General features: G+C 33.6%; 2 protein-coding genes across 2 annotated transcripts; both read left to right on the forward strand.

Moving 5' to 3' along the window:
• Positions 1–6568: 6568 nt before the first annotated feature.
• On the forward strand, positions 6569–18258 carry LOC115991660 (MACPF domain-containing protein CAD1). The gene is made up of 6 exons (XM_031115495.1): positions 6569–7087; positions 14107–14345; positions 15220–15415; positions 15650–15833; positions 16683–16837; positions 17462–18258. The coding sequence occupies exons 1-6, from the start codon at positions 6758–6760 to the stop codon at positions 18095–18097; spliced, it is 1740 nt and encodes a 579-aa protein (XP_030971355.1). The 5' UTR covers positions 6569–6757; the 3' UTR covers positions 18098–18258.
• Positions 18259–21894: 3636 nt separating this feature from the next.
• LOC115990660 (protein NRT1/ PTR FAMILY 4.5-like) lies at positions 21895–25873 on the forward strand. Its single transcript, XM_031114471.1, has 6 exons — positions 21895–21903; positions 22011–22107; positions 22832–23049; positions 23640–24083; positions 24735–24862; positions 25000–25873. The coding sequence occupies exons 1-6, from the start codon at positions 21895–21897 to the stop codon at positions 25871–25873; spliced, it is 1770 nt and encodes a 589-aa protein (XP_030970331.1).
• The last annotated feature ends 1985 nt before the right edge of the window (positions 25874–27858 follow it).

Below are 27858 nucleotides of genomic sequence, written 5' to 3' on the forward strand. Positions count from 1 at the left end.
GTCTCAAGTGAATTTCCCTTTTAACCTTATATTTATTTGGTTGCATCCCATAATATATATTTAACCCTTTCATATTACTTTTTAAATTATATTTGAAAAAATAAATAGTAATTATGAGGTACATTTTTATTCTAATTCATTGACAATTCATCATTTTCAAATATATTTTTTCCACCTAAAAGAACCCAGAAGAGCGAATGAAGTAATGAAACCATAAATAGAAATTATGGAGAGGGAATTTGGGAAGTAATTAAAAATATAAATTCATTAACAAATAAAAACTAATAAGGAAATAAAATTAAGATTAAAATGATTTGGGGAAAATGTATTAAATTATCCAAAATAGGAGATAAAATTAGAGGATAACACAATAAGTGAGCAATCAATGTTGTACTTGTTCCAAAAAAAAAAATGTTATACTTGGTGGGTGAGTTTTTGCAGTGTAAGTTTATTTTGATAAAGTTTCAAGTATGATTTTCGTTTTTTATGATTGTGCTATTTATCATTAAACCAAAATACCAATCTGTTTTTTGTGTAAGTAGGAATTGAACCCTAGATCACTTATTTAATCAACAGAGACTTTACAATTGAGTTAACCGAAATCCACTTTTAAGGTGTAAGTTCATGGGCTGCGCTAGATGTATTTCAAGGGGTTCAAATGAACCCCCTGATTTTTTTATTAAAAAAAATTATATATATAATATTTTTTTTACCGGTTTAATTTATCATTAAAAATATTTTTGCACACCATGGCTTAAATCTTGAACACCCTGATCACATATCAACTTTACTATTTTTTTTCCTCAAATCACTAACTTTGTAACAAAAAATTATTATAACATGATAATAATACACATACATGTATCAAACCCTCCGTATTTCCTGAATATTAGATTATATTAAGTTATATTATATTTACACTATACATGTATATATCATACTCATACGCATCACAATTCACACAAATTACTTTATAACCAAAAATAATAATAATAATAAATAAATAACGCACATATCATACACATACGCATAACTAACAAACACTCACTCTTTACTCTTAGAATTAGAGATATCAAGATAGTCAAATAGAGAAGAGAGATGAGACGAGATTCATGAGAGAGATTCAAGCATTTGATTAGTTAAGTAGACACTTAGTGTATTATTGATGTATGGATGTGTGTGGTTGTGTTAGTTAATAATTCATAACAATGCAAGTGAGATAAGTTTTGCCATTTAGTTTAAAATATTTTTATAAAAATAATGACAAATAGATAGTGACAATTGCATAAAAATAAAAATGTTATACAAACTCAATAAAATAAAATAGTCATATCTACCCACATTGACAATAGATAATAACGATTGATAATGAATTATCATGTGATGATTTCAAAATATGAAAACTCATAGAAGGATATTGTAACATTTTATGTATTTGCAACTGTTTTTTTTTTTTCGTCGATAACTAAATATATTTAAGTTTTCTTTTTATTAAATTTTGTTTAATTTAACTTTCTAAATGACCCCCCTAAAAAATATTTCTGGGGCCGTCACTGTGTAAGTTGATGCACCATGTGTATATAGTGTCGGATTTCATAACATTTTAATTTATTTATTTTTGTGTTTTTATTTATTTTTGTGTGGTTGTAGGATGATTGATGTAAGGCCACAATTTGGTGCCTAAGCCCAAAAGGTAATAGAATCTAGGCCCAAAGAGCCCAATACAATGAATTTGTAGAAAGTGGGTTAGAAAACTAGGTTCTAATGAGTGGAATAACAATTACAGTGGATCCAGATGACGAGAAAGTAAAGAAAAATTAGTTTACCCAAAGAAAATCATCCTCGATGATGAAGCACGAGTTCGTCAGTGAGAATGGGCAGATGGAATCCCTTGTTGTGTGTGAGGGTATGCTCTATAAGGGTCACCGGTGTGGTGCCTGCCACAACGCCTCCGATGCCAAAGTTAGAATAATGACAAAACAAGATAAAGAACCAGAATGCTCTCTCAAAGTATGAGTGTATGTGTGTACCTTCTGTTGATTGTGTAAGGGCTTTATTCCTGCGGCCTTAGGGGCTAGCCATTGTGGTTGTTAATGTTTTCTCAAGTAATGCCTCTGGTCCAATAATGGGACTTTTAAGAGGTTCCCAACGATCTGCCTGGTTGATTTGGTAACTGTCCAGGTCATTGATTGACTGCATTGAATGACTCCCCTGCCTTCGTCAGTGATGACTGCTTTCTTCGTTGTTCAGGATGACTTCGTCAGGAATGCTTTCTTCGTCCTTAATGTTAGCTTCATCTGTGGGATGTAATCTCGTCATTCCCATCACTCGGCATGATTCGAGGAGATTAGTTCTTGTATATATTTCTTTTGGATTTGATTACAAATCTAGTTCCTATTGTTACAATGTTTCTTTTTCAATTCTCCGATCCCTCTCACTCAAAGGCTTCTCTCTCTCTTATACTATTCTCTTCCTTCCATCTCCACCCTCCACGTGAAAATCAAGTTGCTAGTATTGATCCTTGTTCCATTAGCACCTTTCTGAAGTTTCTGGGAGTAGCTGTAAGGCTGAAAATTATTGTTCAAGTATCACTTCCACATTAATGTGGCTAGAGAGTTAGCTGCAGAGTATTTAATGCGGTGATAATAGTCTTTCCTCAAATATTTCTTACCTTTCCCATGTCTCATTACTTCTTGATATTTATCCTTAACAGTGGAATTGCTCGGAACGTTGCTCTTGATGGCAGGTCAACCCTTCTAACCTCTGCACCGTTACAGCCGAGGAGAAATTTGTCCTTAGGCCACCTTCCTGAACTCTTATGACCAGTCACTTTCCACTATTTATTAGCTCGTACTTCCACATCAACATTCCCTTATCCTTGGACTACTAGGAGTCCTCGGACAGGGCTCATGGCCCAATATATATTTCTAGGCTTATCTTCCCTACAATTGAAATATAAAAATAATATTTAAGTAGAATAAAGAAGGAAATAAAAATATTGTTAGGAACATATCCAAAAAGTTAATAGGTAGAATAGATTGGAAAATGACTTTCTAACAAAAATTTAGTTAAGTTTAGCAAAAAAAACAAAATTTTAGTTAAAATTTTATTTAGCCAAGTTGTTTGTTGGTCACAAAGTGGGGCTATTTTCATCACTTTCTCTTCACCAAGGGTTGGGCCTAGTTCACTTAGGCCATGTCCTAACCTCTCCTAATTGAGAAATGTCCAATAAGGTGAATAAGTGATTTTGTTTTAATTAAAAATTGTGAGTTATATATATATATATTTTTTTTTTCTCTCTCCACTTTTGAGAAGGCTAAAACAATTATGTGATGTTAAAAATATTATAATTTTATTATATAGGTCTTATAAATTGTTGTGTCATTAATCACAATACGTAATTCAAATACTTAGTTATTATTTTATAGTTGTTAATGTGCCATTAATTATAGTCTTTTTCACATCAATTTTTTAAATTTTAGTTTTTGTATTAAAATTTGCAGTAGTTTTAGCATTTTTCTTAAAAAATTAATAGAACAATAGTAGTCCAACTAAATTACCATTAAGAAAATGAAAAATGTTGAAATTGCTACAAATTTTCTCAAAAAAACTTAAGAATTAATGTGACAAGAATATGATTAGTGCCACTTAAACAATAAAATAAATGTATGTTTGAATAAATTTCTTTTTGATGTGACAAGAATATGATTTTTTTTTTTTGAAAAATACGACAAGAATATGACTGGTGCCACTGAATGTTTGAATAATTTTTTTTTGATGTGACAAGAATATAATTAGTGTTACTTAAACAATATTACAAATAAATGTTTGAATTAATTTTTTATAATTTTTGACACGTCAATTTTTAAGGCCTTTACAATTTGTAAGATCCGTAACATCAAATAAGTGAAATTAGTCATATTAAAAAAATAATTTAGAACAATAACTAAATTGATGAAAAATAAATTATATATTATTTAAATATAAAAGGAACCATTTAAATTTTTTACTTTAGGTCTCAAATTATATTTAAATAAAAACTGTGATGGTGGGTGTCAGGACTCGATTTGTAACGACCCAAAATGATATTGGGTTCACACGTAAAAAGGTCCAAACAATATAATTTGTAGAGCGTGGGTGTTAAGAACTAGATTAACCTCCGTAGAATAAAAAGATTCAACCTAACGTTTATTGATGGATCAGAGTTGATACAACAATCGGTTTTTCTTTGAAATAGATACAGTTCTTTTGTTTTTCACCTTTTCTTCTTGAGTCTTCTCTGTTTTCTTCTCTATCTTCCGATCCCTTTCCTGCATGCCCTCTTTTCATGTTATATACCGCCCTCTTTATTCCATCTTCACCATACACGTGTAGGTTGAGTTCAGCGGATCTCTTTTTGTCTCATCTAACACCTTCTGGAACCTCCTTCTAGTAGCTGTAAAACTGCTTCATCACTGTTCAGGCATCACTTCCACATTAATGCAGCCAGAGAGTTGGTTGAGAAGCAATTAATGCGGGGGCAGCTGTTACCGTAGATATTTGTTTGCCCTCTCTCTCTCCCACCTTTGGCCCCTTATCCCACCTTGAGTGATGATGTAGCTCCGAGATGTGTTTGTTACCTGATGGCGTCCTGATCGTCCTCGGACTCGTATTGCCGAGAAGGGTTTTGTCCTCGGACGAATACTGAACTTCCCTTTCATGATATTCCCTCTTCCCTTCGTTTGGTTACCCCTTTAATCTGATATGGGCCTCCTCGGGTAGGTTTGCCTCCTCGGATGGACCACAGGCCCAATTAACTTGACTTTAATAGTTTTAGTGACTGACCGGCCCCCACAGTGGGAATAAGATACAATGTAAATATGTAAGTATTATAATTTTTTCTAATTTTTAATGGTTTCGTTTAGTACTTTTTTATCTTAGATTGGCCGCACCAAATTTGAAAGACAGTCATAGGCTACGAACAGGTCAGAGTAGATTTTTAATATGAAGAAATTAGATTTATTTTTCATGTGTGAATAGCAAATTGTTTGGGGAAAAGCCACAAGAACGGTTAAACAATTTTTAAAGCCAAAAAAAAAAAAAAAAAAAAAAAAAAAAGAGGAAAAACCTCTCACCCAGATTTTTTTTCCCTTCCATATAATCTATCGGTCTTACAATAAATTTGATCAATAAAATTTATTATTACATGAGAAAAGTATTATTTTTAATTATTTTAAAAGTAATCCAAGAATATGATAACGTAATTATAATTTCTAAGGGTAATGATTTTTTTAATAATTATTTATTTGATAATAATAAGGATAATGATTTCAATAATTTCCCAAATCTTACCAAAAAAAAAAAAAACACACAAAGGAAAAAGAATTCATTGCCATTTTTTTTTATGAAAAAAAATCCAATATAATAAAGGAGAAAATAGAAGCAGAAATGAAGGGACATGTACTTAACTATCTTGTCAGCATGTCTACCATGTCCATATACATGCCTTTGAAACAATCCAAAAGTCAACAAAAACAAAAGTTATAATAAATGGTCCAACTTGATGAGCTCTCGTGGGCGCAAAATTAATGAATCTTTCCACAGTATCTATTTAGGTCAGGTTACTACTGCCTCTCTCTCTCTCTCTCACACACACACACTAAAATAAAAAGAAAAATACGCTACTTTCTTCAATTGGCATTATCAAACTCACAAAGGAGGACCCATACTATATTTTCCTCTAGTGTATGTATAGTTGTATACTACTAAAATGAGAAACAGAAATATTGGGGTCAACTTTTCACAAACCAAAATGGGTTATTTGCGAAAGCAAGAATCATCAAATACATTATAGCCATGTCCATGCATCATTTAGAATATGGTAAGTCAAAAGCTTTTGATTCTAAGAAAAAATAATAATAAAACTCAAAAGCTTTTGCTTTAACAATGCTACTACCATTTTATGAGGCCATTCTAATGGACAAACTCTTCCTTCTACTTTCATCTGAAGAAACTTGAGCATTCAGCCCAAAAAAAAAAAAAAACAACTTAAGAAACTTGAGCATGTTAATTTGATTCTCAAATCCAGTTGATTTGGAGCTACTCTTTTTACACAAATATTGGTCATAAGATCATTTATAAAAATAACATATTCATGTCATAAAATGGGTTAACTCTTTTTTTTTTTTTTTTTTAAATTTTAATTTACATAGATTCATCACTTTTCATGTCATAAATCTACAAATTGGTTTATGCTTTTTACGTAAATTTATCACTTTTTTCTTCTACTATTTCTTAAAAGTGTAAAATTGAGTGTGAACTGTGTTGGTTAGAATTGTTGACCAAATTATGAAAAAAAGAAAAAATTGGTTAATGGTGCTTTTCAAAAGGTATTAATAAGACATTTTATTTTTATTTTTAAGAAATGAATTTTAGTACAGAGAAAGTATTGATCTTTACTCTTACAAAGATGCAGGTGGACCAGTCAACTCAGAATCCTGATTTCCCATCCTACCGAAAAATTAAAAACGCGTTTTTAGCCATCGTCATAGTCAAAAGCCGTGCCTTTAGAACAAGAACAAACTTCACCTACTAACAAAGTCCAACCTTGCCCCACCAAAACCCAAAACCAAAAGACACAAAACATTATTAAAAAAAACAAAAACACAAAAACAAAAACACTTCCATCTGCTTCTGAGAAAACCATGAATTTCACATTCAACAACAACAACAAACAAATCACTTCTTGTTCACCTTCACCTCCTATTGTCTTCCACCAATGAAAGATCCTCTTACTATGGAATACTCAGAAACAGCAACAACAACAGCAAAACCAATGACAGCATCAAGAAGCTTTAGCTCTGATGCTTTGGCTACTACTCTTAGCAACTCAATCCAAGCTTTAGGCAGAGGATTTGATGTCACCTCTGATATTAGGCTTCTTTACTGCAAGGGAGCTCCTGGGTCGAGGCTGGTTCACCTTGACGAAGACAGTACCAGGGATCTTGTGGTCTCTAGAGGAGTTGTGGTGCCAAATGTGCCTCTTGAGATTCACTGCTCAACGGGGGAGATTGCCTTTGAGAGTAAATCTGTGTGCTCCTTTCATGAGGTTGTTTCTGACTTTCTTCACACATTTTGATTTTGGGTTTTTGTTTTCTTGTTCTTGGTGTTATTTGCTGCTTGAATAATTATCTGGGTATATCTGAATTCTATAATTCTGATTGTGTGATGGGCTTGTTGAGATGTGGGGTTGTTTGTGATTTAGCTTTGGCTTTTTGTATATTGATTGGGTACTGAAATTAATATCCGGGATGTTTGCTTTCTTGTCCTAGTTTGGTTTGGTAATGGAATTATAGCTGGGTATGTTTCAATTTCAACTCTTTAATTCTTATGGTGAACTGGTTCATATGAGTGTGGTTCAGGACCATCATCTTTAACAATTGGCGTGCAATGATTGTCTAGTTTTCAATTTCTATTTGTCTCTAAGATCTTCAATAGATTTTGGTTGTCTATAATTTTAATAGGGTGGTCTGGTAGTCTAAAGATTCTTTTGGTTCCATTTATTTATGGCTGCTGATTTCCAATATGATTATGTAATTGTAAAATATATTTGATATCTACATTATATACTATGTGCATCATGAATGTTTTGTAAATATGCAATAACAGTTTGTCATGATTTCTTTGTACAATTGCAATCTCCTGTCACTACTTTGATGCTCTGGTTGCATTTGGACATGGAATTTGGGGTGGTTAAAGTGAACCGCATTTTAACACCTTAATAGATTCTATTAAGTTACAATTACAAAACTGTATTTGTTAAATATTGTGCCACTGTTGGGGAGCAGTTTGCCCATGACCTATTTGGGAATGCCATTGGGTACCTCGTATAAGACAGCCTCTATTTGGAATCCGATTCTAGAGAGGATGGGGAAGAAGTTGGCAGGCTGGAAGTGTCTTTATTTGCCAAAGGGTGGCGGACTCACCTTGTTGAAAAGTACTTTGTCAAGCCTCCCAACCTATTATCTTTCCCTTTTTATTGTTCCTAAAGCTGTGGCAATGAGATTGGAACGTATTCAGAGAAATTTTTTGTGGGGTTCTTCAGCGGAGTGTTTCAAATACCCTTTGGTGGCTTGGGAAAATGTTTGCTTACCTCGTGAGCTGGGTGGATTGGGAATTCGAAATTTGGTGTGGTTTAATCAGGCTCTTCTGGGAAAATGGCTTTGGAGATATGGTCGTGAAACTACTCATCTATGGCGGAGGGTTATAGCCACGAAATATGGGGAGGGGAAAGGGGGTTGGAGCACTAGAGTTTGTAGAAGGGCCCATGGTTGTGGTTTATGGACAAGTATTCGTGATGGGTGGGAACGTTTTTCTAGGCATGTGTCTTTTGTGGTGGGGATGGTTCCCGTATTCTTTTTTGGCATCATAAGTGGACTGGGGATAATTCTCTCAAATCTCTTTATCCTCAACTATTTGTGTTTTCAGCCAATAAGGAAGCTTTTGTGTCTGAAGTGTTAAGTCCTTTGGCTGGTGATAATGATAGAGTATGGAGTCTAAGATTTTATAGGGAATTTAATGATTGGGAGTTGGTGGCTTCCTATTCCCTTCTTCACGTCATTCAAACTAGAATTCCTAGGGGTGGAGGTAGTGACAATCTTTCTTGGTGTCTTAATTGAAGTGGGAAGTTTGATGTTTGGTCTTTTTATCTTAAGATTCAAAATGCAACTCTTACTTCTTTCCCTTGGAAAGGCATTTGGAAAACAAAGGTTCCTAAAAGGGTGGCGTTCTTTATGTGGACAGCAACTCATGGTCAGATCCTTACTTTGGATAATCTTATGCTTTGAGGCCGAACTTTGGTAAATCGTTGTTGTATGTGTTGTTGTAATGAGGAATTGGTGGATCACCTGCTGATTTCTTGTCCGGTTGCTCATTCTCTATGGATGTATATGCTTCGGCTGTTTGGGATTGATTGGGCCATGCTAGGTTCCATTATAGACTTATTTTTTTGTTGGTATCAGTGGTTTGGGAAACATAATTCTGATATTTGGAATCTGGTTCTGGATTGTTTAATGTGGAATATTTGGGTAGAACGGAATCGACGTTCTTTTGAGGATATGGCAAAATCTTTGGATCAGTTGCTAGATTTATGCAGATGGACCCTCTTTGATTGGTCTCGGTGTTGGCCTCTCAGATTGTTCTACTATCACGGATTTTCTTTTGTCTCTTAGGATAACTTAATGCCAGTTTGCTTTTCTTTTCCCTCTTTTCTACTTGTTCACTATTGTGAATCTTGTATTTTGTTCTTGCTTTTTCTCTTTTAATAAATTTTTTTCTTACCTATCAAAAAAAAGATTGTGAATGCATTGTTTAGACTTGAGAGATTTAAGAGATAATCATAGTGTTCCTGACCTGTGTTTTCCTCTTCTCTTCTAAGCTATGTAAGTTCTATCGCATTTGTCGAGATTATATTCATTTGGGCTTTTACGGCATAGGTAGTTTGATCTTCTAGAAAAATGAATTACAAAAGAAAAGGCTCTAGTTACTTATTGCAATTAAATTTTACCCTATTATAGCCAGAAGACTTTACATAATTTTTTTTTGATAAGAAGTATGTGACAATTTTTAAAGTTCTTCCCAGGAAGCTGAAGGTTATATTTAAGTTGATTTAGGAAAATGGCAAAAAAAAAGTATGTGGGCTACAACTATTGGATTTTGTCATGATGATGGAAGAGTACTTCTGAAAATGATGGTTTGTTGACTACTAGCTTTGCTATTCATATTAATGGTGGGGAGAATTATGGTTCAAGGCTTCTAGGGTTAATTTGGTTAAGAGAACCCTTTTCTTGCATCTCTCCCCTTTCTTTTTAACCCTGGCCTTGATATTCTGCATGCAATTTGTATCTAAGAGGAAAACTGCAAGTTTATTTAATTATTTCAAATTGGGAGGAGATTATTATGGTTTTTCATTTAGAGAGTACTGATCACACTATCTTTTTAAGCATCCTGAAATATACTGAAAATCATAAATTGTAGAAGAGACTCTGACCTTTATCATGGGCTGAAGTTTTACTTTGGACATCATCTTGTGGATGAATGGTGCAATTTCAGCTCAAGCTTTTGAGCTTCTGCATCCTCTTGTTGTCAAGGAGTTCCAACATTTAGCAGGGGCTACGTCAGAGAAGGCTTAGCTCACATTTGGGGGTAGATTCTGTTTTTCAATTTGTTTTATCCAACCAACCTACCTATTTGTTTCAATTTTTTCAGATTCTCTCTAGGAATTTTTGTCAGTGTTGTTGGGTGAGAGATATTTCATGATTTTGGAAGCAGGGATGGAGAGTAAAAATTATCTAGTCATTGGGACAGAATTTCCTTTCTAAGTTGGGTTGTGCATTAGCTTAGGCTAATGAGAGAAAACCTATAAAGGCCTAGGAAAATGGATTTTTAGATATGTGAATGGAGAATCTTTAATTATGGACAAGATACAAAAATTTCAATAGGGAGAATATTTGATTTCCTTGAAAATCATCATCCAAAGATATCTTGGATGGCCTAGTTTTTCAGGGAATTATTATTTTTAAATGATATAAGCTGTAAGCGATGTTCTTCAGCTGCAGTTCTCACTGGAGTAACCAAGCGGTATTTTTGTAGACCAGGCTGTAGGCAAGCAAGCAAGATACTGATCAAAGTATCTTTTTTGATAAGTAAAATTTGAAATTTGAAACTGATCAAAGTATCTTTTGAAAATCGACAAGCATTTCTAGTTAGGAATTTGGAAACGCTCATAATTTCGTTCTTTTTATTGGCAAGAGTGGAACCTAAGACCTTACAAACCTAACTCAACCCTTTTTCCACCTGTACTTGTCTGTCATTGAGAATTGTGGTCTTTGAGTCCACAATTTGAAATTATTTTGAGTCAAGGTCATTGGTAAACAGTTTCTCCTAGTGTTTTCAACAAAGACATCCAAGGTTCAAACCTCACTGCTCCCAATTACTTTATAAAAAAGAAGAAGAAAAAAACAGTTTCTCCTAGTGTTCTTAAAAGCTTCAAAGCTCAAAGCCCCAAGGTCTAAAGTGTTTTTCTTGACCAAAGTGAAGCTCATTTAGTGGAGCTCACCTTACATATTAAAAGACATGAACAAGGATAATTAATTATACTTGTGCTTTTTAGTCTTTGCCTTTTGGATTTTGATTGAACCATATACTTTTTTATTTGATCATAGCTATCATGGTTAGGTATTATAAAGTACAAGAGAGATATATAAAATGTTATGTTTCAACTTTCTATGACTAGATTATTAGAATTGTTTTTCAAATTTACTATATAAAAACTTCAGGCTAAACTGCACTTTTGGTCACTGAAAATTCAAAAATTTTCACTTTGGGCCCAGAGAATTTTACTATTTTGTGTTTTAAATACTGTGCCAAGCTTGTCCTTTCCTCATAACTCTGTCACTTAGCAAATGGAGCAGTACTAAAACTGTTTACACATCATCAACTTTGTCATGGCATTATGACAGAAGGACAAACTTGACACATTATTTAAAACACATGGACTAAACTGAAACAAGATTTTTGTGCAATTGCACTTACCATTTTCGCTAATAGGCAAAATATATCACTATTTTGATATTATTAACTTTCTTATATTGTATGTTATGTATCTATGTTTTTATAAAAAGCATTAGAGGCTATTATATATTATATTTGAAAAATATGTGCGTTTTGCTTCAGTTAGGTGCATTCTTATGCTTTGTGCCTAGGCTCCAAGTGGATTGTGTGCTTAACATTTTTACCAACACTAGTATCTCTGTTTCAGCACCACAAATGATCATTGTGGACAATTTTGAGAGAGGAATAATAGAGCCGTCATCAGTTTTAATTGTCTTTGTTCTGGAGGTCATTGTTTGGTTGATTGAACTGCTTTAGACATCATCCATTCCATTATATTTTTAGGTTTTTTCCTAAATCTTTTGAACACCAAAATGTAATGTTTAGGAGCTGCTCTTGTACTCCCCATCTGCTTGTGCATTCTCTCCTCTTATTAATACATTTGTTCTTTACTTGTCCAAGAAAAGCCGAACCACATCTTTTGGGAACCTAATACTGGACCTTTAAGCTTTACTTTAACATGTTCATAGTCAATAGTACTAAATATTCTACATCCACCCCAATAATATCCTTGTTTAATGAGTGCTCCCAAAGCTGTGGAAAGTACTTCCTTTGTTCTCTTCCAAATTTTTCTGGTTCACTTGCTTCAATTAGCTTAGCATGTTCAAAGGCATGAATTCTGAATTTGTTAGAGCAGCTTAGTTCTGTTGATGATCTTATGTTTGCAAAAGAATTGATGATAGTTTGTACATAATATCGGGTTGTAAAGTGACTTAATTGGCAATGACATTTAGGACTACATTGGGCTCCAATTTCAAGGCTATAGCTTGCAGGGTGAAGAAGAGCTTTCTTTCAAAGGGATGGTGTTAAACAAAAATATGTTATCTTCTCTTCTTACATATTTTATTCCCCTCTTGAAAGTGCCCATCTGTATTGATAATAGATTGAACAAAATTCAAAGAGGATTTTTTTTTTGGGTGGGGGGGGGGGGGGGGAATTGGAGGTAGCTAGGAAGCTCCATCTAGTTGATTGGGGGACGGTTTGTTCTCTTTTGAAGAAAGGAGGGTTGGGGATTTGTAAAATGAGCACATTCAATGAAACACTCTAGGTAAATGGCTGAGGATGGATAGAGTGGATAGGGATCAGCTTTTGCAGTGTATTTTCTCTCTCAAATATGGTGAAGCCTGATTATCAAATATATATATATATATATATATATATGGTGAAGCCTGAGGTGGGCTAGGCTATGGAGGAGCTTAGAGGGTCCTATGGGGTTAGTCTCTGGAAGTGCATTAGAGGAGGATAGGATAACTTTTCACAATATATAAAATTCTTTGGGTTGGTCATACACGGTTTCAGTCTTGGCATGATTTTTGGTGTGGTGACCTTTGCCTGAATGATGCTTTCCCTAACTTATTTTCAGCTTGCAACTGATAAGAATGCGTCAATTGATTCCTATTTGGGTAACAACCATAGTTGGAATCACCATTTTATTCAATCATCCTGGGATCAGGAATTGGAGTCTGTCTACAAATTCTTTTGATATGCTATACTCTAGTCTCCGTGCTATAGAGGATTGAATAGAGTGGAACCTTGTAAAAGCCGGTAAATTTGAAGTTCATCCTTATTATGAAGCTTTGATGGGTACTTTGGGGGCAAGTTTTCCACACAAAAGTATATAGCAAGTCAAGGTGCCTAAAGATTGTTTTCTTTGTGTGGACCAAAGCACTAGACAGAATTTTTCAACAATGGATAATTTGTGGAAGTGTAAACATGATGATTGTCAATTGGTGTTGTATGTTCAAGACTGGGGGAGAATCGGTGGACCACCTTTTACTTCATTGTATGGTAGCTAGAGATATTGTCACTTGTGTGGGTGTTATATGGAGCATCATGGGTCATGTTGAAGATGGTGGTGCAAATGCTCCGTTGTTTGAGAGGGATTTTTCAAAGCCATTGTAGTTTTAAAGTTTGGAATGCGGTCCCTTTGTGCGTCTTGTGTATAATTAGGGTGGAGCACAACAGGCTGACTTTTGATGGAATTATGGCAAATCCATAGGATCAACAAATCATTGTTACAATGCTTGTATGATTAGATGGTCGTGCTTGGAAATTTCCCCTCATTTTCAGTTTTGGATTTGTTACAATACTAGATAGTCTGAATTTTGAAATTGTAAGATCTAGAATATATGTTTTTCTGATAGTTTTTGTTGAATAATTTCATTTATTTATTAAAAAGAAGTTCTTTACATAATCTCATGTTTAATTTGCAGAGATTTCAAGCATGGTATTCTTACTAGATTGCTTGTCATAAGGTTGAGACTCAGTCTTTTATATTCATAAAGTACTATATTTGCTGTTTTTGTGTTAAGTATCATGTCCATGTTTTGCATGCTTGTCTGGCATTGATGTTTTGGCTTATTTCCCTGATAACATGAAACCATTCTACCTATTTTTTGACCTATTATGTTTTTAACCTCAGTGTCTAATAGCTGCCTTTGATACTTGAAATTCCAGATGGCAGAATATTTTAATAAGAAGTCAGATATATCAGGACGCATCCCGCTGGGAAGTTTTAATGCCATGTTCAATTTCACTGGTTCTTGGCAAGTAGATGCAGCAGCTACGAAATCCCTTGCAATGGTTGGATATTTCATTCCTCTATTTGAAGTTAAGTTGGCAAAAGATGGTTTGGTTTTGAGTGAGGAAATTAAACATGCTGTTCCTTACTCTTGGGATCCAGCATCTTTGGCAAGGTATGCAATTCATTACTGATTTGTATTGTTGTAATTCACTTCAGTTTGGACAGCTTTCTATTTGTTTTTCATTGATTTATCTAATGTTTAAATTAGAAAGTTCTTGTTTTTTCAATTGATATTCTAGCATGATGATGCGAATGATCTCTTGCACAAATGGCCATTACTTTTCTCATAAATGAGGGTGAGGGTTGAGGTTGTAAATTCAAAACCCACTATGTGTGTGTGTAACTAAGCAATCAAAAGAGAATATATACATGATAATGTAATGCTTATTATGATCAATATTCTCAAAGTAATAGATCTTCAAAAAGGACTATGATTTGGAGGTGCCAAAATTGTTGAATCTTTTACCTACTCCTATACATATCTAATATTTCGTTCTTACCTTGAATAACCTCGATATGCATTGAATTACATGATAGTTACAAATTGGTTACTGAGCGATTATGACCAGTATATATTGCTCAATAAAATGGTGTGGTCTTCATCCCAATGGATCTGTGCTTCTTTCCAAATATGTAATTTGAGACAAGTGTATAGTAAAATGATAGAAACTCATACTTGATACGTCCTTGGAGAAAGGACAATAGCATGGATCATATGGTATTACCTTTTTGTTGGGAAATCTTGTAACTACCAATTACTATGCAATATTTTAGACATAATTGCCCTGTTAATGCATAGAGAAGAACTTTGACAGTTCAAACTCCAATGATTTGTCAATAGGCTGGGAGCATGTTCTGATGGCTAACTGGATTGACTCAATATTTTGGTTGCAATTGAAAATTAAAAGTAAAAATTAAAGATGAATTTGATGATCTGGAGAGCATGTTTCTGACTTGCATTTCCATTTCATTTTCCCACTTTTCAGTTTTATTGAAAATTTTGGTACCCATATCGTTACGTCTGCAACAATCGGTGGAAGAGATGTTGTTTATATCAGGCAGCACCAATCATCTCCATTGTCAGCATTGGACATTGAGAGCTATGTGAAAGACATTGGGGATCAGCGGTTTCTGGAGTTGAAAAGCCAGTTAAGTGCTGGGCCCTTAAAATACAAGGATAAGGTCAGCATGGCTCACTCTAAAACCTTTTTTTTTTTTTTTTTCTCTAAAAGATTGCATTTATTCCTAGAAGTCTAGAACCCTCATGGAACTTTTAGCTCATTGCATCATGTCTCCTTGTTCTCAAGTGTGTTTTGATGAAATTTGTTGTTCTCTGAAGCCGTTTCTGTTTCATTGCATAAATTTTCTTCTTAGCTTGTATGCAAAAAATTCTTAAAATTCAGTTTATTGCTGCAGGATGTTACTGTAATTTTCAGGAGGAGAGGAGGTGACGATCTTGAGCAGAGTCATGCCAAGTGGGTAGAGACTATTCAGTTGGCACCAGATGTGATTAACATGACCTTTACACCCATCGTTTCTCTGTTGGAAGATGTGCCTGGAATAAAGCATTTGACACGTGCAATTGAATTATATCTGGAGTGTAAGATTTCATTTAACTATTTGTTTTCTTGAAATGTGAATTTCATTCACATCCTAGAAGGTGGCTACCAAAAGTAACATGAAAAATATATTAGAAAGAAAAAAAAAAGAGTATTCTTAGAAATACATTCCATTCCTTTTTTATCCATTAGAAATACATTCCATTCTTTGAAGCGAGAAGGGTTTGAAGCCATTTAAAAAAGAAAAAAGGAAAACGAAAATTCAATGCCTAAGTAATAAATCCTGTTTATTGATTAATGACTAGTGATCAGTATATGAAAGCGATTTACTTTTTAAACTATGTTGTAGAAGTTCATTTATGTTTACTTCATCAGGCCTTTTAACAAGATGTGATTGCACTACAGGGGCCAATACCACCTAGAAGTCAATAGGTGTGGAAATAATTTGATTAGAATCTACGCCTAACAGATTTTTCATAGTAGGCCATGAGATTGTTGCAAACATTCTCAAATATTTAGTTTACAGATTCCAAAATAAGGCGAGTTAAACAAAGAATACACAATAATTCCTTAATGATAATACAGATAACAAATCTGACATTGAGTTCTAAAAATCTGGTATCTTTTTGTATTGTTTTTAGTTTATTTCTTTCTGTGGTTAAAAATAATCTTGCTTTTAACAAATTTGATTGTCCTGTTGATTTATTACTTTCTATGATTCTGCTAAGCTAAATAAATCTCGAAATGTCCTCAACTATGTTAATTCCAACTGCAATTTCCCTTAGACTTGTTTAGGAGCTTATTCATCTTCTTTCTACTACGGAGTAGTTGTATTACAAATATGCTTCTTTGATAATTGTTGCCTGCTCATCTGTTACTGTTTTTACCAGACAAGCCACCTATTGAAGATTTACAATATTTCTTGGATTTTCAAATTGCTCGAGTTTGGGCCCCAGAACACAATAATCTACAAAGAAAGGAGCCTGTGTGTTCCTCCCTTCAGTTCAGCTTGATGGGTCCAAAGCTGTATGTGAGCCCAGATCAGGTAATTTTTGTGGTTCTATCATCTATGTACTGGAGTGGTTATGAAATTGTGAATTTGAAATTGGCTTACAAGTGGTTCAGACATGTCTTGCATTCTTATTAAGTTAATTTTCAGTACTGCTGAAATATAAAAGAGAGACTGATAAATCTGAAACCAAGACACAGAGGAAAAAAATGCATGGTCACAGTAAATTCAATGCAGGAATGCCTGGAAAACTATGCATGTATTTTCCCCCTTTTTAATGTTTTGGGATACAAATGTTTTCCCCCTTGTTTAATTTTTTCCTGTGTCATCTGTGGCTCCTGGTTTGTCATTTCTGTAATCCAATTCTGGGGCATGTTGTTTCAGCCTTAAGAATAGGACTTGGAGTTTTGAGAAAATGGTTTTAAACTGAGGCTAGAAGGGATATTTTTCCCCAACTTGCACCCAAAAAAAGCTGTCATTTTTTTTAATGACTCCATCTTTTAACATCCCCCCTTTTAACATGGTAATTATATGTGTGCGCGCGCGTGTAAATTTTTTCCTTGGCATACCTTGTATTATTTCTTGACGAGTTACCTACCAGTTCAAGCATGCAAAATATGTTGGTTCTCTAGAATTTTTAAACATGGCTTGCTATTCCAGGTAACAGTTGGCCGTAAGCCAGTCACTGGGCTTAGACTTAGCCTAGAAGGGAACAAACAGAACCGACTTGCTATTCATATGCAGCATCTAGTGTCTCTTCCGAAAATTCTTCAGCCCCATTGGGATGCACACATGGCTATTGGGGCCCCCAAGTGGCAGGGTCCAGAGGAACAGGACAGCCGTTGGTTTGAGGCAATCAAGTGGAAGAACTTCTCCCATGTAAGCACTGCACCTATTGAGCACACTGAGACTTGCATTGGAGACCTCTCCGGTGTTCATATTGTCACAGGGGCTCAACTTGGTGTATGGGATTTTGGTGCCAAAAACGTGTTACACCTCAAACTACTCTTCTCTAAAGTACCGGGCTGTACAATAAGGCGGTCTGTTTGGGATCACAACCCTTCCACTCTTTACACATCACAGAGGCCTGATGGCACTTCTTCATCAGTTTCAAGTGATAAAAAGGAAGATGTAAGTTCAAGCCAAATTGGGAAACTTGCAAAAATTGTAGACATGACAGAAATGTCAAAGGGACCACAAGATATTCCTGGTCATTGGTTAGTCACAGGGGCAAAACTTGGGGTTGACAAGGGAAAGATTGTATTGCGCATAAAATACTCCTTGCTGAATTACTGATATAATTGGTTTTGTTGTTCTAGTTTTTTACCTTCCCACTAGAAACTATAGTCAAGCATTCTTTGCACAGGTGATCCCAGTTCTTTGGTTTTGTACATTTGTGTTGTTTTGATCTATAGCCGCCTTGTTGATAATTGTTAGTCGCATCATTGATTAGCTGATGACCTTTTTTCTTCTAGAATTTGGTTTGATTTTTTTTTTTTTTTTTTTTTTTTTTTTTTAAATTATTGAAAAGGCTATTTTGTTGAACAATGAAATGATAAACTTGTTTATTTTATTTATTATAGTGATTTTTTCCTCGTGAAGATATGATGATGTAGGCTCCCTGACTGATGAACAATGGGCTGTGTATTTTATATTCTCTCCGCATATATTAGGTGATATCCATCTCTTCCAATTTTTCAAAAATGGGAAAAACTTAGGTACAATTACTTAGATATTTAGGTGCACTATATTAAGATCTCCTCTTAAATTCAAATGCGCAATTAGATTGACCAATAAAAAGTGCTATCCTTTCCAATGACAATTAAATTCAATGACACAATGAAATAAAATTTAATTGGAAAAATAATGTATTGCACCTATGCAAATTAAGAACTTTTTTTTGTGCGTGTGTGTGTGTGGAGATAGTTACAATATGTTGCTAAACCTTACAACTCAAACTTTTTATTCCTCTAGACTCCAAGCACTTTGTGTATGCTAGTGCCAATTAAACTATAAGGCTCTTGGCACCTAAGTATTGACTTAATTTGAAATACTTATGAATATCTTGTTACCTATTTCCCTTTCCCAACAATATCTTCTAACTGGCTTTCTTTGATAAAAAATGGAACAAGTCCACCTTAATCAGCCTATGGGAAGAATCTATAGCCGTAAGTAATTCATCAGACACTTTTAGCCGGCAATTTGAGGGAAGGACCCATTTGATTGGTGACAGATCCATTTGAAGCTGGATACAGAGCAACTTGTGTACATAAAGGGTTCTATTTTGCCCATGATTTGATAAATTCAAAGCCACGTAAATGACCATGCATTTATCACATTTTTCACGTTACAGTGCTGGAAGGAAATACGTAACATAAGTCATTGTAAACCCAATCCCATATACTATATTATGATTTAAACTTGTCTGTCTGGATTCTGTTTTCATTATTCCTAAATAACAAGTTAACAACACATGAACCTTTGTCATGACATTACTATTGGACCCACATTTGAATACAATTTTAATTTTTTGCTTAGTAATAGCTTCTGTTACATTGATGTTAACAATAACAAATGTTTGGGTAGGTTTCACTGTTACTGGACATTTCCGTCACCTTTGGATACAAATATTTGTTGCTATTAAGTGATTGCTAGTGATTGATGATAAAGGCACGTACTTGTGTCCAAAGAGAAAGCTCTCCAATAATACACTAACTACAAACATGTTGGGACGTTTGGGATTGAACATAGATCATTTCTGTTGTATTGTTGCTTTTGTTATGAGTCTAGAATGTAACTACAGGTTCAGACACAAGATTCTAAATAAACACTCTCTCTCTCTCTCTCAACTTTATTTTGTGGAACATTTTTATATATAATTATTTTGGTAAACATTAATGATCCAATAATAAGAGTTTCAATTCTCTAAGGGCACCCTATAAGAGAAGAAAATTACTTACTTTTTTGACAATATTTTACCTTTCCCATGAAATTGGTATTAAATTTTTTCTAAAATAATTCGTTAACAAATACTCTAATGGCACCTTATAACATAACTCATTTTATTAAATTTTCTTAATTTTTAATTGAATATTAGCATAACACCTACTACTTGAATTGGTGACCCAAGGATCCGATGCTTATTCCAAGTTAAAATCCAGTGATAACGATGATGAGAAGTATCCTTTCGTTTACCAAACATTACTAAATAAAATGTTATACACTATTGCAACAATTTTTGACATTTTGGATGGGAAGAATGCTTATCATCATTGTTATTGCTGGAGTTTAACCTGGAATAAGCATTGGATTATTGGATCAGCAATTCAACTAGTAGGTGTTTGTTGATGTTCAATTAAAAATTATGAAAATTTTAAAAAATAAATAAAATATTTGTTAAAATTTTATTGTTTAATTTTTAAAAAATTATATAAAAAATCCATTATAAAAATTTAAAACATAATAATGGCATACTTAAAATAATTAAGTATAAGATCAAATCCTTAAATTACAATTAATAAAATAACCATATGGGACCACATGTTCATCAAATTCATACATAATAAGTCATAAATAATATTGAATTCTGCTTATTAAATAAATCAATCAAAAATACAATTATAAAAAGAAATATTAGTCATGCATTAATATTAAGAATGTGGTTACTATTCAAGTATTAGTTCTTGTGGGGTTTGAGGGGGTGAGGCAAGGACAGGGCCAGCTGAATAGTAAAAGCAATAGATGCAGTTGCTTAAGGCCTTAAGTAAAAAAAAAGGGCCCCCAAATTTTAACCAGTGTTATTTATAATCAATAAATAAAATAATATTTTTATCAAATGAAAAACAAACAAAAGAGAGAGAAAAATGCTACTTCCACAATATTTTTCACAACACTTTTATAACAAATGCTAAATAATAGGTTGTTATAGCCTGTTATTGATGGTGAAGAAAATAATTATAGTGGTGTTTTCAAATAGAAAACAAAAAGCAACTTAAAACCTAGGATTTGTTATGAAAAATATTGTGAATGTTACACTTCTAAAAAATAAAATAATAATAAGAGTTGAGTTAGCAAATTTTTACTAGTTTTCATCTAGGTCTACCATTAACCCCACTCTTTTACTTACCATTATCAATTTGTCATATCAACAAGTGTGAAAAGTTTTGTTAAATTTTTTGTCTATAAAATTTCTAAAAAAACAAAAAATTCTACATTGTTCATGTTAATTAGTAGTAATTTTGCATCTAAAACAATATAATCAATTTTCGCCTTAGGCCCCTAAATACATCAAGCCGCCCCTAGGCAAGGACCTAGGTTCAAGTGTTTAGGAGTAAGATTCTCACACATATATATTTAGATTAGGCTAGAGTAAAACTTTATCTCAGATAAAAAAAAAAAAATTAATATGAAAAATTTTATATGAAGATAGTTTTCTGGATTTCCTTGTTTTTAGTAGTATTAAAAAATTAAAAAAAATTAAAAAAATAAATAAATAAAAAAAGGTTAAAGGAAAACTATCTCTTAACTTCCCTTATTTAGCTTAAACATAAATTTTTTTGGATAAAAACTTTGTTTCACACCAAGCTAAATAGAAGAAGTCAAAAAATAGTTTTCCAACTCATTTTATTAAGGTTGCTACCATAGTTCATCAGTATGTCTAATAATATGCTTATATCAAGCATATGAATTTCTTCTTCGACCCTAACACATAAAAGTATTTGAGGAATTAATGCAAATGCAAGAAAATTGCTTCCATAATACAACCTGTAGTACAAACTATAAAATAATACAATTTGCTTTTAAGTATTCAAAACATGAAAAAGGCTCAACCTTGTCTTGAGTCTTGACAGTGCCCTCAGAATCTCTCTCTTCCAACTACAAGTCGGCAATTTGCGGCACAAGATACAATTACACTCAAACAAAGCAAAGGGACATTGAGATTTGAGCTCAATATATAAGAATTGGTCAATGCCATTGCCAACCACCAAAACCTCAATCATTTGCACTCTTATAAATACACAGATCAATTGATCCTTAGCTTCAATCCATCCAAAACCTCTTCTTCTGGTTAAGACCTTACCAAGTAGCTAGCTATGGTAATGGTATGCTTCCTTTTATCTTTGTTTTATTTTCATGTGTCTCACACTTTTGATTTGCATGTTATAATTTTCATGCTTTAGCCTTATCTATCTTTTTGAATTTTTCGTAGGAGAAGCGTGAGCTCGTTGAAGGAAAAGTGGATTGGAAGGGAAGAACAGCTGTGAGGGGCAAACAAGGAGGAACTAGAACTGCTTTGTTTGTACTAGGTAAGTAAAAAAAAAAAAACTCAACTTACTTTGTTAGAACAATTTAATTACATTAAAAAAAAAAACGGAAATCTTGTTATAAATTCATGAAATTTTCCAAGAGTTTATCAAAATTTTCTCAAGAGAGATTAATTGAACTCAAGTGAGTTTGATAATTCTTTAATGAAGGAGAGCAATCCAATTATTAAAAATAATATGATGCAAATGAAATCAGCAATAATAGAATCAAAGAAAACTTACTTCCATTGACTTTAGAACATTAAATAACATATAATTGGCTCCTTGGTTTCAACAATTGTCTCCCATTTCATAGAAAATGAGATATATATTTATTTATGGAAAAATTGTCTCCTAGGTAACTGCACCGAAAAACAAAGAGGTGGTGTATTTATTTATTTAAGAAATGAAAAATGTATAGATAATTATCATATGTACTTATATGTGGCATAAGTACATTTTATATTACATATATTATATTGCACTGTTCAAGTAGCACATGCATTATCATTGTACATGTTGATTTTACAAAACATAAAATATTATTGCATGAGTTACATTCATGCATAGAAGTTCCACACTCGAGAGAAGACACCTTGACGAGAATGTGCTTTAATGGGTAAACACCAATCACTCTTCAGTCTTCACAAATAATTCATCTTATGAAAGTATTAATTATTGGTCCATTGCATCATCCGAAGTCTTACCAACTGTGTCCTTGTTGTAGCCACTTTTGCTTTTGAGAATGTGGCAACCTTGGCCCTCTCGGTGAACTTGACCACATACTTCAATGGAGTGATGCACTTTGAACTAGCAGATGCAGCTAATGAGCTAACCAACTACTTGGGCACTAGTTACATCCTGTCTATCTTGGCAGCTGTTCTTGCAGACTCTTACATCGGCAGATATAAAGCTGTTCTCATTGGGGGATTCCTCGAATTAGTGGTATGCTTGCAAACCCTCCATACAATCTTTGACATTTACAAGTTACTAGATATCTTAAAAGCTCAACTAGTAAGGGGAAAAAAAAAGTAAATAGAATCATTAACAAGTGCTTTTGGATATGGCTTGAGCAACAATAAATATTCAATTATGAATTGAAATGAATCTTCTGTGAAGACAAATACACTTGCCAATCAATACTTCATTAAATGGGTGCTCAAGATCTTATTTTGCCTGGAAAATGTTAAAAATATTACAAGTTTTCTTAAAAATAACTTATAAACTAATATGACAAGAATATAATTAGTGTCATGATTTAAACAATATAACATATAAATGTTTGAATCACTTATTTTGTGGGTTGGTAACAAATTAGTTCGTGAAATTTATGTAGTAAAATTTGTAGTATTTCTAATATTATTTTTATGTTTTGTTCTCCAAAAAATATTATATAAAATATAAATGATTATCAGTTTTTCTATTTTGTGTTCAAGAAAACGAGACCAACAATACGGAGGGCATGTAATTTTAGTTGAGCAAATTAACAATATCTGTGTATGGAATACTTATATTTGTTGGTTATGTGTATCCAGGCATTAGCATTATTTGCAATACAAGCTCACTATCCAAGTCTGAAGCCCCCACCTTGCGACGTCTTTGAACCAACTTCTCACTGTGAGAAAATTGGCGGTGGCAGTGCTGTTCTCCTCTTTGTTGCTCTATATTTCCTTGCAGTAGGGTCTGCTGGAGTAAAAGCTGCATTGCCATCACATGGTGCTGACCAATATGATGAAAAAGACCCAAAAGAAGCAAAGCAAATGTCTAGCTTCTTCAACTTCCTTCTATTAGCAGTGTGTGGTGGTGGTGCTGTCAGCTTAACGCTAATTGTGTGGATCCAAGATCATAAAGGGTGGGACTGGGGCTTTGGAGTCTCTTCCATCGCCGTACTCTTTGCTTTTATTATTTTTACCGTGGGATTGCCAATGTACAGGATACAAGTTATTCAAGGAACCACCGCCATCACTGAAATTATTCAGGTTTGTGTAATTAGTTAAGCATATCTGCAAAGCAAATCTTAGACCCTTCTGCTAGTTATTACTACTAGAAAAAGAAGAATTAGAAATCTGCCTTTCACTTAATGCTCCATCATGCTATGTGTTTGATTTATTTTTAATTTAAACTTTTGTTATTTTATAAGAAAAAGAAAAGGATGCATGACGGAGTGCGATTATTAGAGTATGAAGTAGAACACTAAAAATAGGGCAAATGATTCTTATTTGATTAAGACGAATACAAATCTTCTGTCTCATTCTAAATATTTCATTTTATGTTCCATCAATTATAGTATGATATATATTTGATTTTTTTATCATTTTAAACTTTGGTTATTTTACAAGGAAAGAAAAATTTGTATGAAATAAATTGTGATTGGTGGAGTATAAAGTGAAGCTCTCAAAATGCAACAAGTGAGTTTTTATGAGATAAAAACCACATTTTCTTGTGCTTAATCTAAAAATCTGTCCTTGCCTATCAGCTAAGATTGAGCTTAATATTAAGCCACCAGTAGTGTTTAATTACTAAAGTCAAAGATCCTCTATGGATACTTCCAACTATGTCCTAGTCTAATCCTAAAGCAAGATTTGATTGCACGGATTCAGGTTTGTTTACTTTCTGCCTTTTCCTCTTAGGTGTATGTTGCAGCCATTCGTAATAGAAAGCTTGAACTTCCTGAGGACCCCACAGAGCTCTATGAGATTGATCATGACAAGGAAGCTGCTATAGAAGAAGATTTTTTACCTCACAGAGACATTTTCAGGTTCTATCCAAATTAGGTTCCCTTTTATTTTTTACTTGATATGTTAAAGTTACAAAATCTATAGTTTATATCCATGCAGCCTCCTATATTTTGACTATTTTGCCTTAACATTCCACGCTAAAATTAATCCTATGCAGGTTTTTAGACAAAGCAGCCATCCAATCAACATCTATAGGAAAATATGGAAAACTAGAGGCTCCAAACCCATGGAAACTATGCAGGGTCACGCAAGTGGAAAATGCCAAAGTAATACTAGGCGTGCTTCCAATATTTTGTTGCACAATTATCATGACCCTTTGCCTTGCTCAGCTTCAAACCTTCTCAGTCCAACAAGGTCTCACTATGGACACAAGTGTCACTAAATCTTTCCACATCCCACCTGCCTCACTCCCAATCATCCCAGTCATGTTCATTATCTTTACAGTCCCTGTCTATGACCGGATTTTCGTACCCTTTGCACGCAAAATCACCGGCATTCCAACAGGCATCACGCACTTGCAACGAATAGGAGTTGGTCTTATTCTCTCATTCATCTCCATGGCAGTAGCTGGCTTCTTGGAAGTGAAGCGAAAGGGTGTAGCACGAGACCATGATATGCTTGATGCAATCCCAGTCACACAGCCACTGCCCATGAGCACATTCTGGCTATCTTTTCAGTACTTTATATTTGGAATTGCAGACTTGTTCACCTATGTGGGACTTCTTGAATTTTTCTACTCAGAGGCACCTGCTGGCCTTAAATCCGTCTCGAGTTGTTTCCTTTGGAGCTCCATGGCACTTGGATATTTTTTTAGCACTATACTTGTCAAAATAGTTAATGCTTCGACAAAGAATAGTAAAAGTGGAGGTTGGTTGGCAGGGAATAATATTAATAGGAACCATTTGAACCTCTTCTACTGGTTGCTCTCTCTTGTGAGCTTGTTCAACTTCTTTATCTATTTGTTTGCAGCTAAGAGGTACAAGTACAGGCCTACCAATCCTGTCCTCACAAATGAGAAAGCCAAAGTATGAGGAAAATAAGAGTTAGTCTTAAGTGGTGATATTAATATTGTAAAGAATGAAAATGAAGATTTGGGGGGTTTTCTATTCGACTTGTGTTTCTTTATCTTTGGTTTTTGGTTAGATTTGATGATATTATGAACGGTTTGGGACATGTATGTTGTTCATTAATAAAAATAATTTAATTACGTTATGTTATGATGAACCCAATTTTTGTATTGGTTGTTTTGAAGGAATCAAGACTTCTAATTTGTTGAATGGACTATTTCAAGAGAGTTTGGACCTCCAAATTAGACTAGTTAGCAATTTGTAATTCAATAATTTATGACTGTTTTTTTATTTATTATGGACTTCTGAATTAATACAAAGCAGATTTTGCAATAGATAAAAACAAATACTAATTTCATCCATCAATAAAACTAATCATAGCTTATTCTCATCCAAACTAATCTAACAAATCCTAATCCACACTAATTTATTTAAATAAATAAATTGCGAAAATATACTTTTGGTTACTTGAGATTAAGGTGAGCACTATAATCTCTCAAATTTTTTAAAAATAAACGCAATTAGTTATTTTGTTAACCATCGTTAGTCTAAGCGCCTACATGGTTGATAGAGAAATGATGTGAAAAATTTTGACTGATGTATCTTTAAATTTAATATTTAAAAATTAAAATCCAAATCTAACTCACTAAAAAAACCTATCATCCCATTAGAAGCCAACCCATTGCAAATTGACCTGTTAACAAACGAGTATATTCTCAAATCAAACTAAAAAAAAATGCTAGCCCTAATTTGAGATATGCTTTGCTTACCCAGAATAACGATCGAATTTGTTTAGGCCCACCAGTATCATTTGACTTGTTTTGGAACAAAGTTTCTCTCCAAACTAGTTTGAAGAGAAACTCTTCAAACTTCTCATATATCTTTTGTGTGTGTGTGTGTGTGTGTGTGTGTGTGAATTTTGAAAATCTTGATAGGCCAAGAATCTATTGACCCCTTGTGATAAATTAACCAATTAATTAGCCAAGTTAATTGATTAATCCAATTAAAATGCAATAAGCATGGTAGCACAAACAAATCACCAACTAAAGTAAATATGTAGCGGAAAATAAAGTTGATACGATGATTTGTTTACAAATGGGGAAAACCTTCAAGGCAAAAACCCCATCGGGTGATTTTAAGGTTATCACTCTCGAGAATGCACTATTATCACAACAAGTGGTTACAGGTAAGGAATCCCAGTACCTTATACCAACCAATAGTTGAACTCTTACCCAAATACCCAATTGGACTTGTTCTGTAGTGACAATCTCTCATTTTCAATGCACGGCTCCTAGTACATGACTAACCAATTCGATGCACGAATCTATGCAAAAAAAAAAAATTCCTACATGATCAAGATAAAAATTCCCACAAGTTCATGCACAAATAAATTCTCACATAGCCAAAATCATAACCACACAAATTTTCCAAGAATCAATATCACATACCCAACAAAATTTCTCCATAAGTCAAAATTTGCCAATACCCACAAATATATCCATGTACATACCCACAAAATTTTGCCATGTCCATAAAACTAAGTTTACATATACCAATAAAATTTTCCCACATATACCATAAGCACATTCATATAAGCTTAACACAAATTTTTCACAATGCAATACTCTCAAAATCCAAACCAAAATTCATCCAACAACATCACAAATTACCTACACTGTCAAAATTCCATAAGCCACCCACATTGTCCAAATTGCAACATGATCAAAGAAAAAACAACACTTCAAGAATGATCCAAAGCCAACATTTCCAAACATGATCAATCACACAATGCCCCAAAATTTCAAAATAACCAAATGACAATATGTCACAATGAAACTTTCAATAAAACATGCAACAACATTTTTTCCAAGCAAAGAAACCAAAGAAAAACTCACCTTGGTGTCGACATGAAAATATGGAGCATGGGTCCTAGGGTCTTGAAGAAGTCC

Source organism: Quercus lobata, chromosome 5, assembly GCF_001633185.2.
Source record: "Quercus lobata isolate SW786 chromosome 5, ValleyOak3.0 Primary Assembly, whole genome shotgun sequence".
Taxonomy (NCBI): Eukaryota; Viridiplantae; Streptophyta; class Magnoliopsida; order Fagales; family Fagaceae; genus Quercus; species Quercus lobata.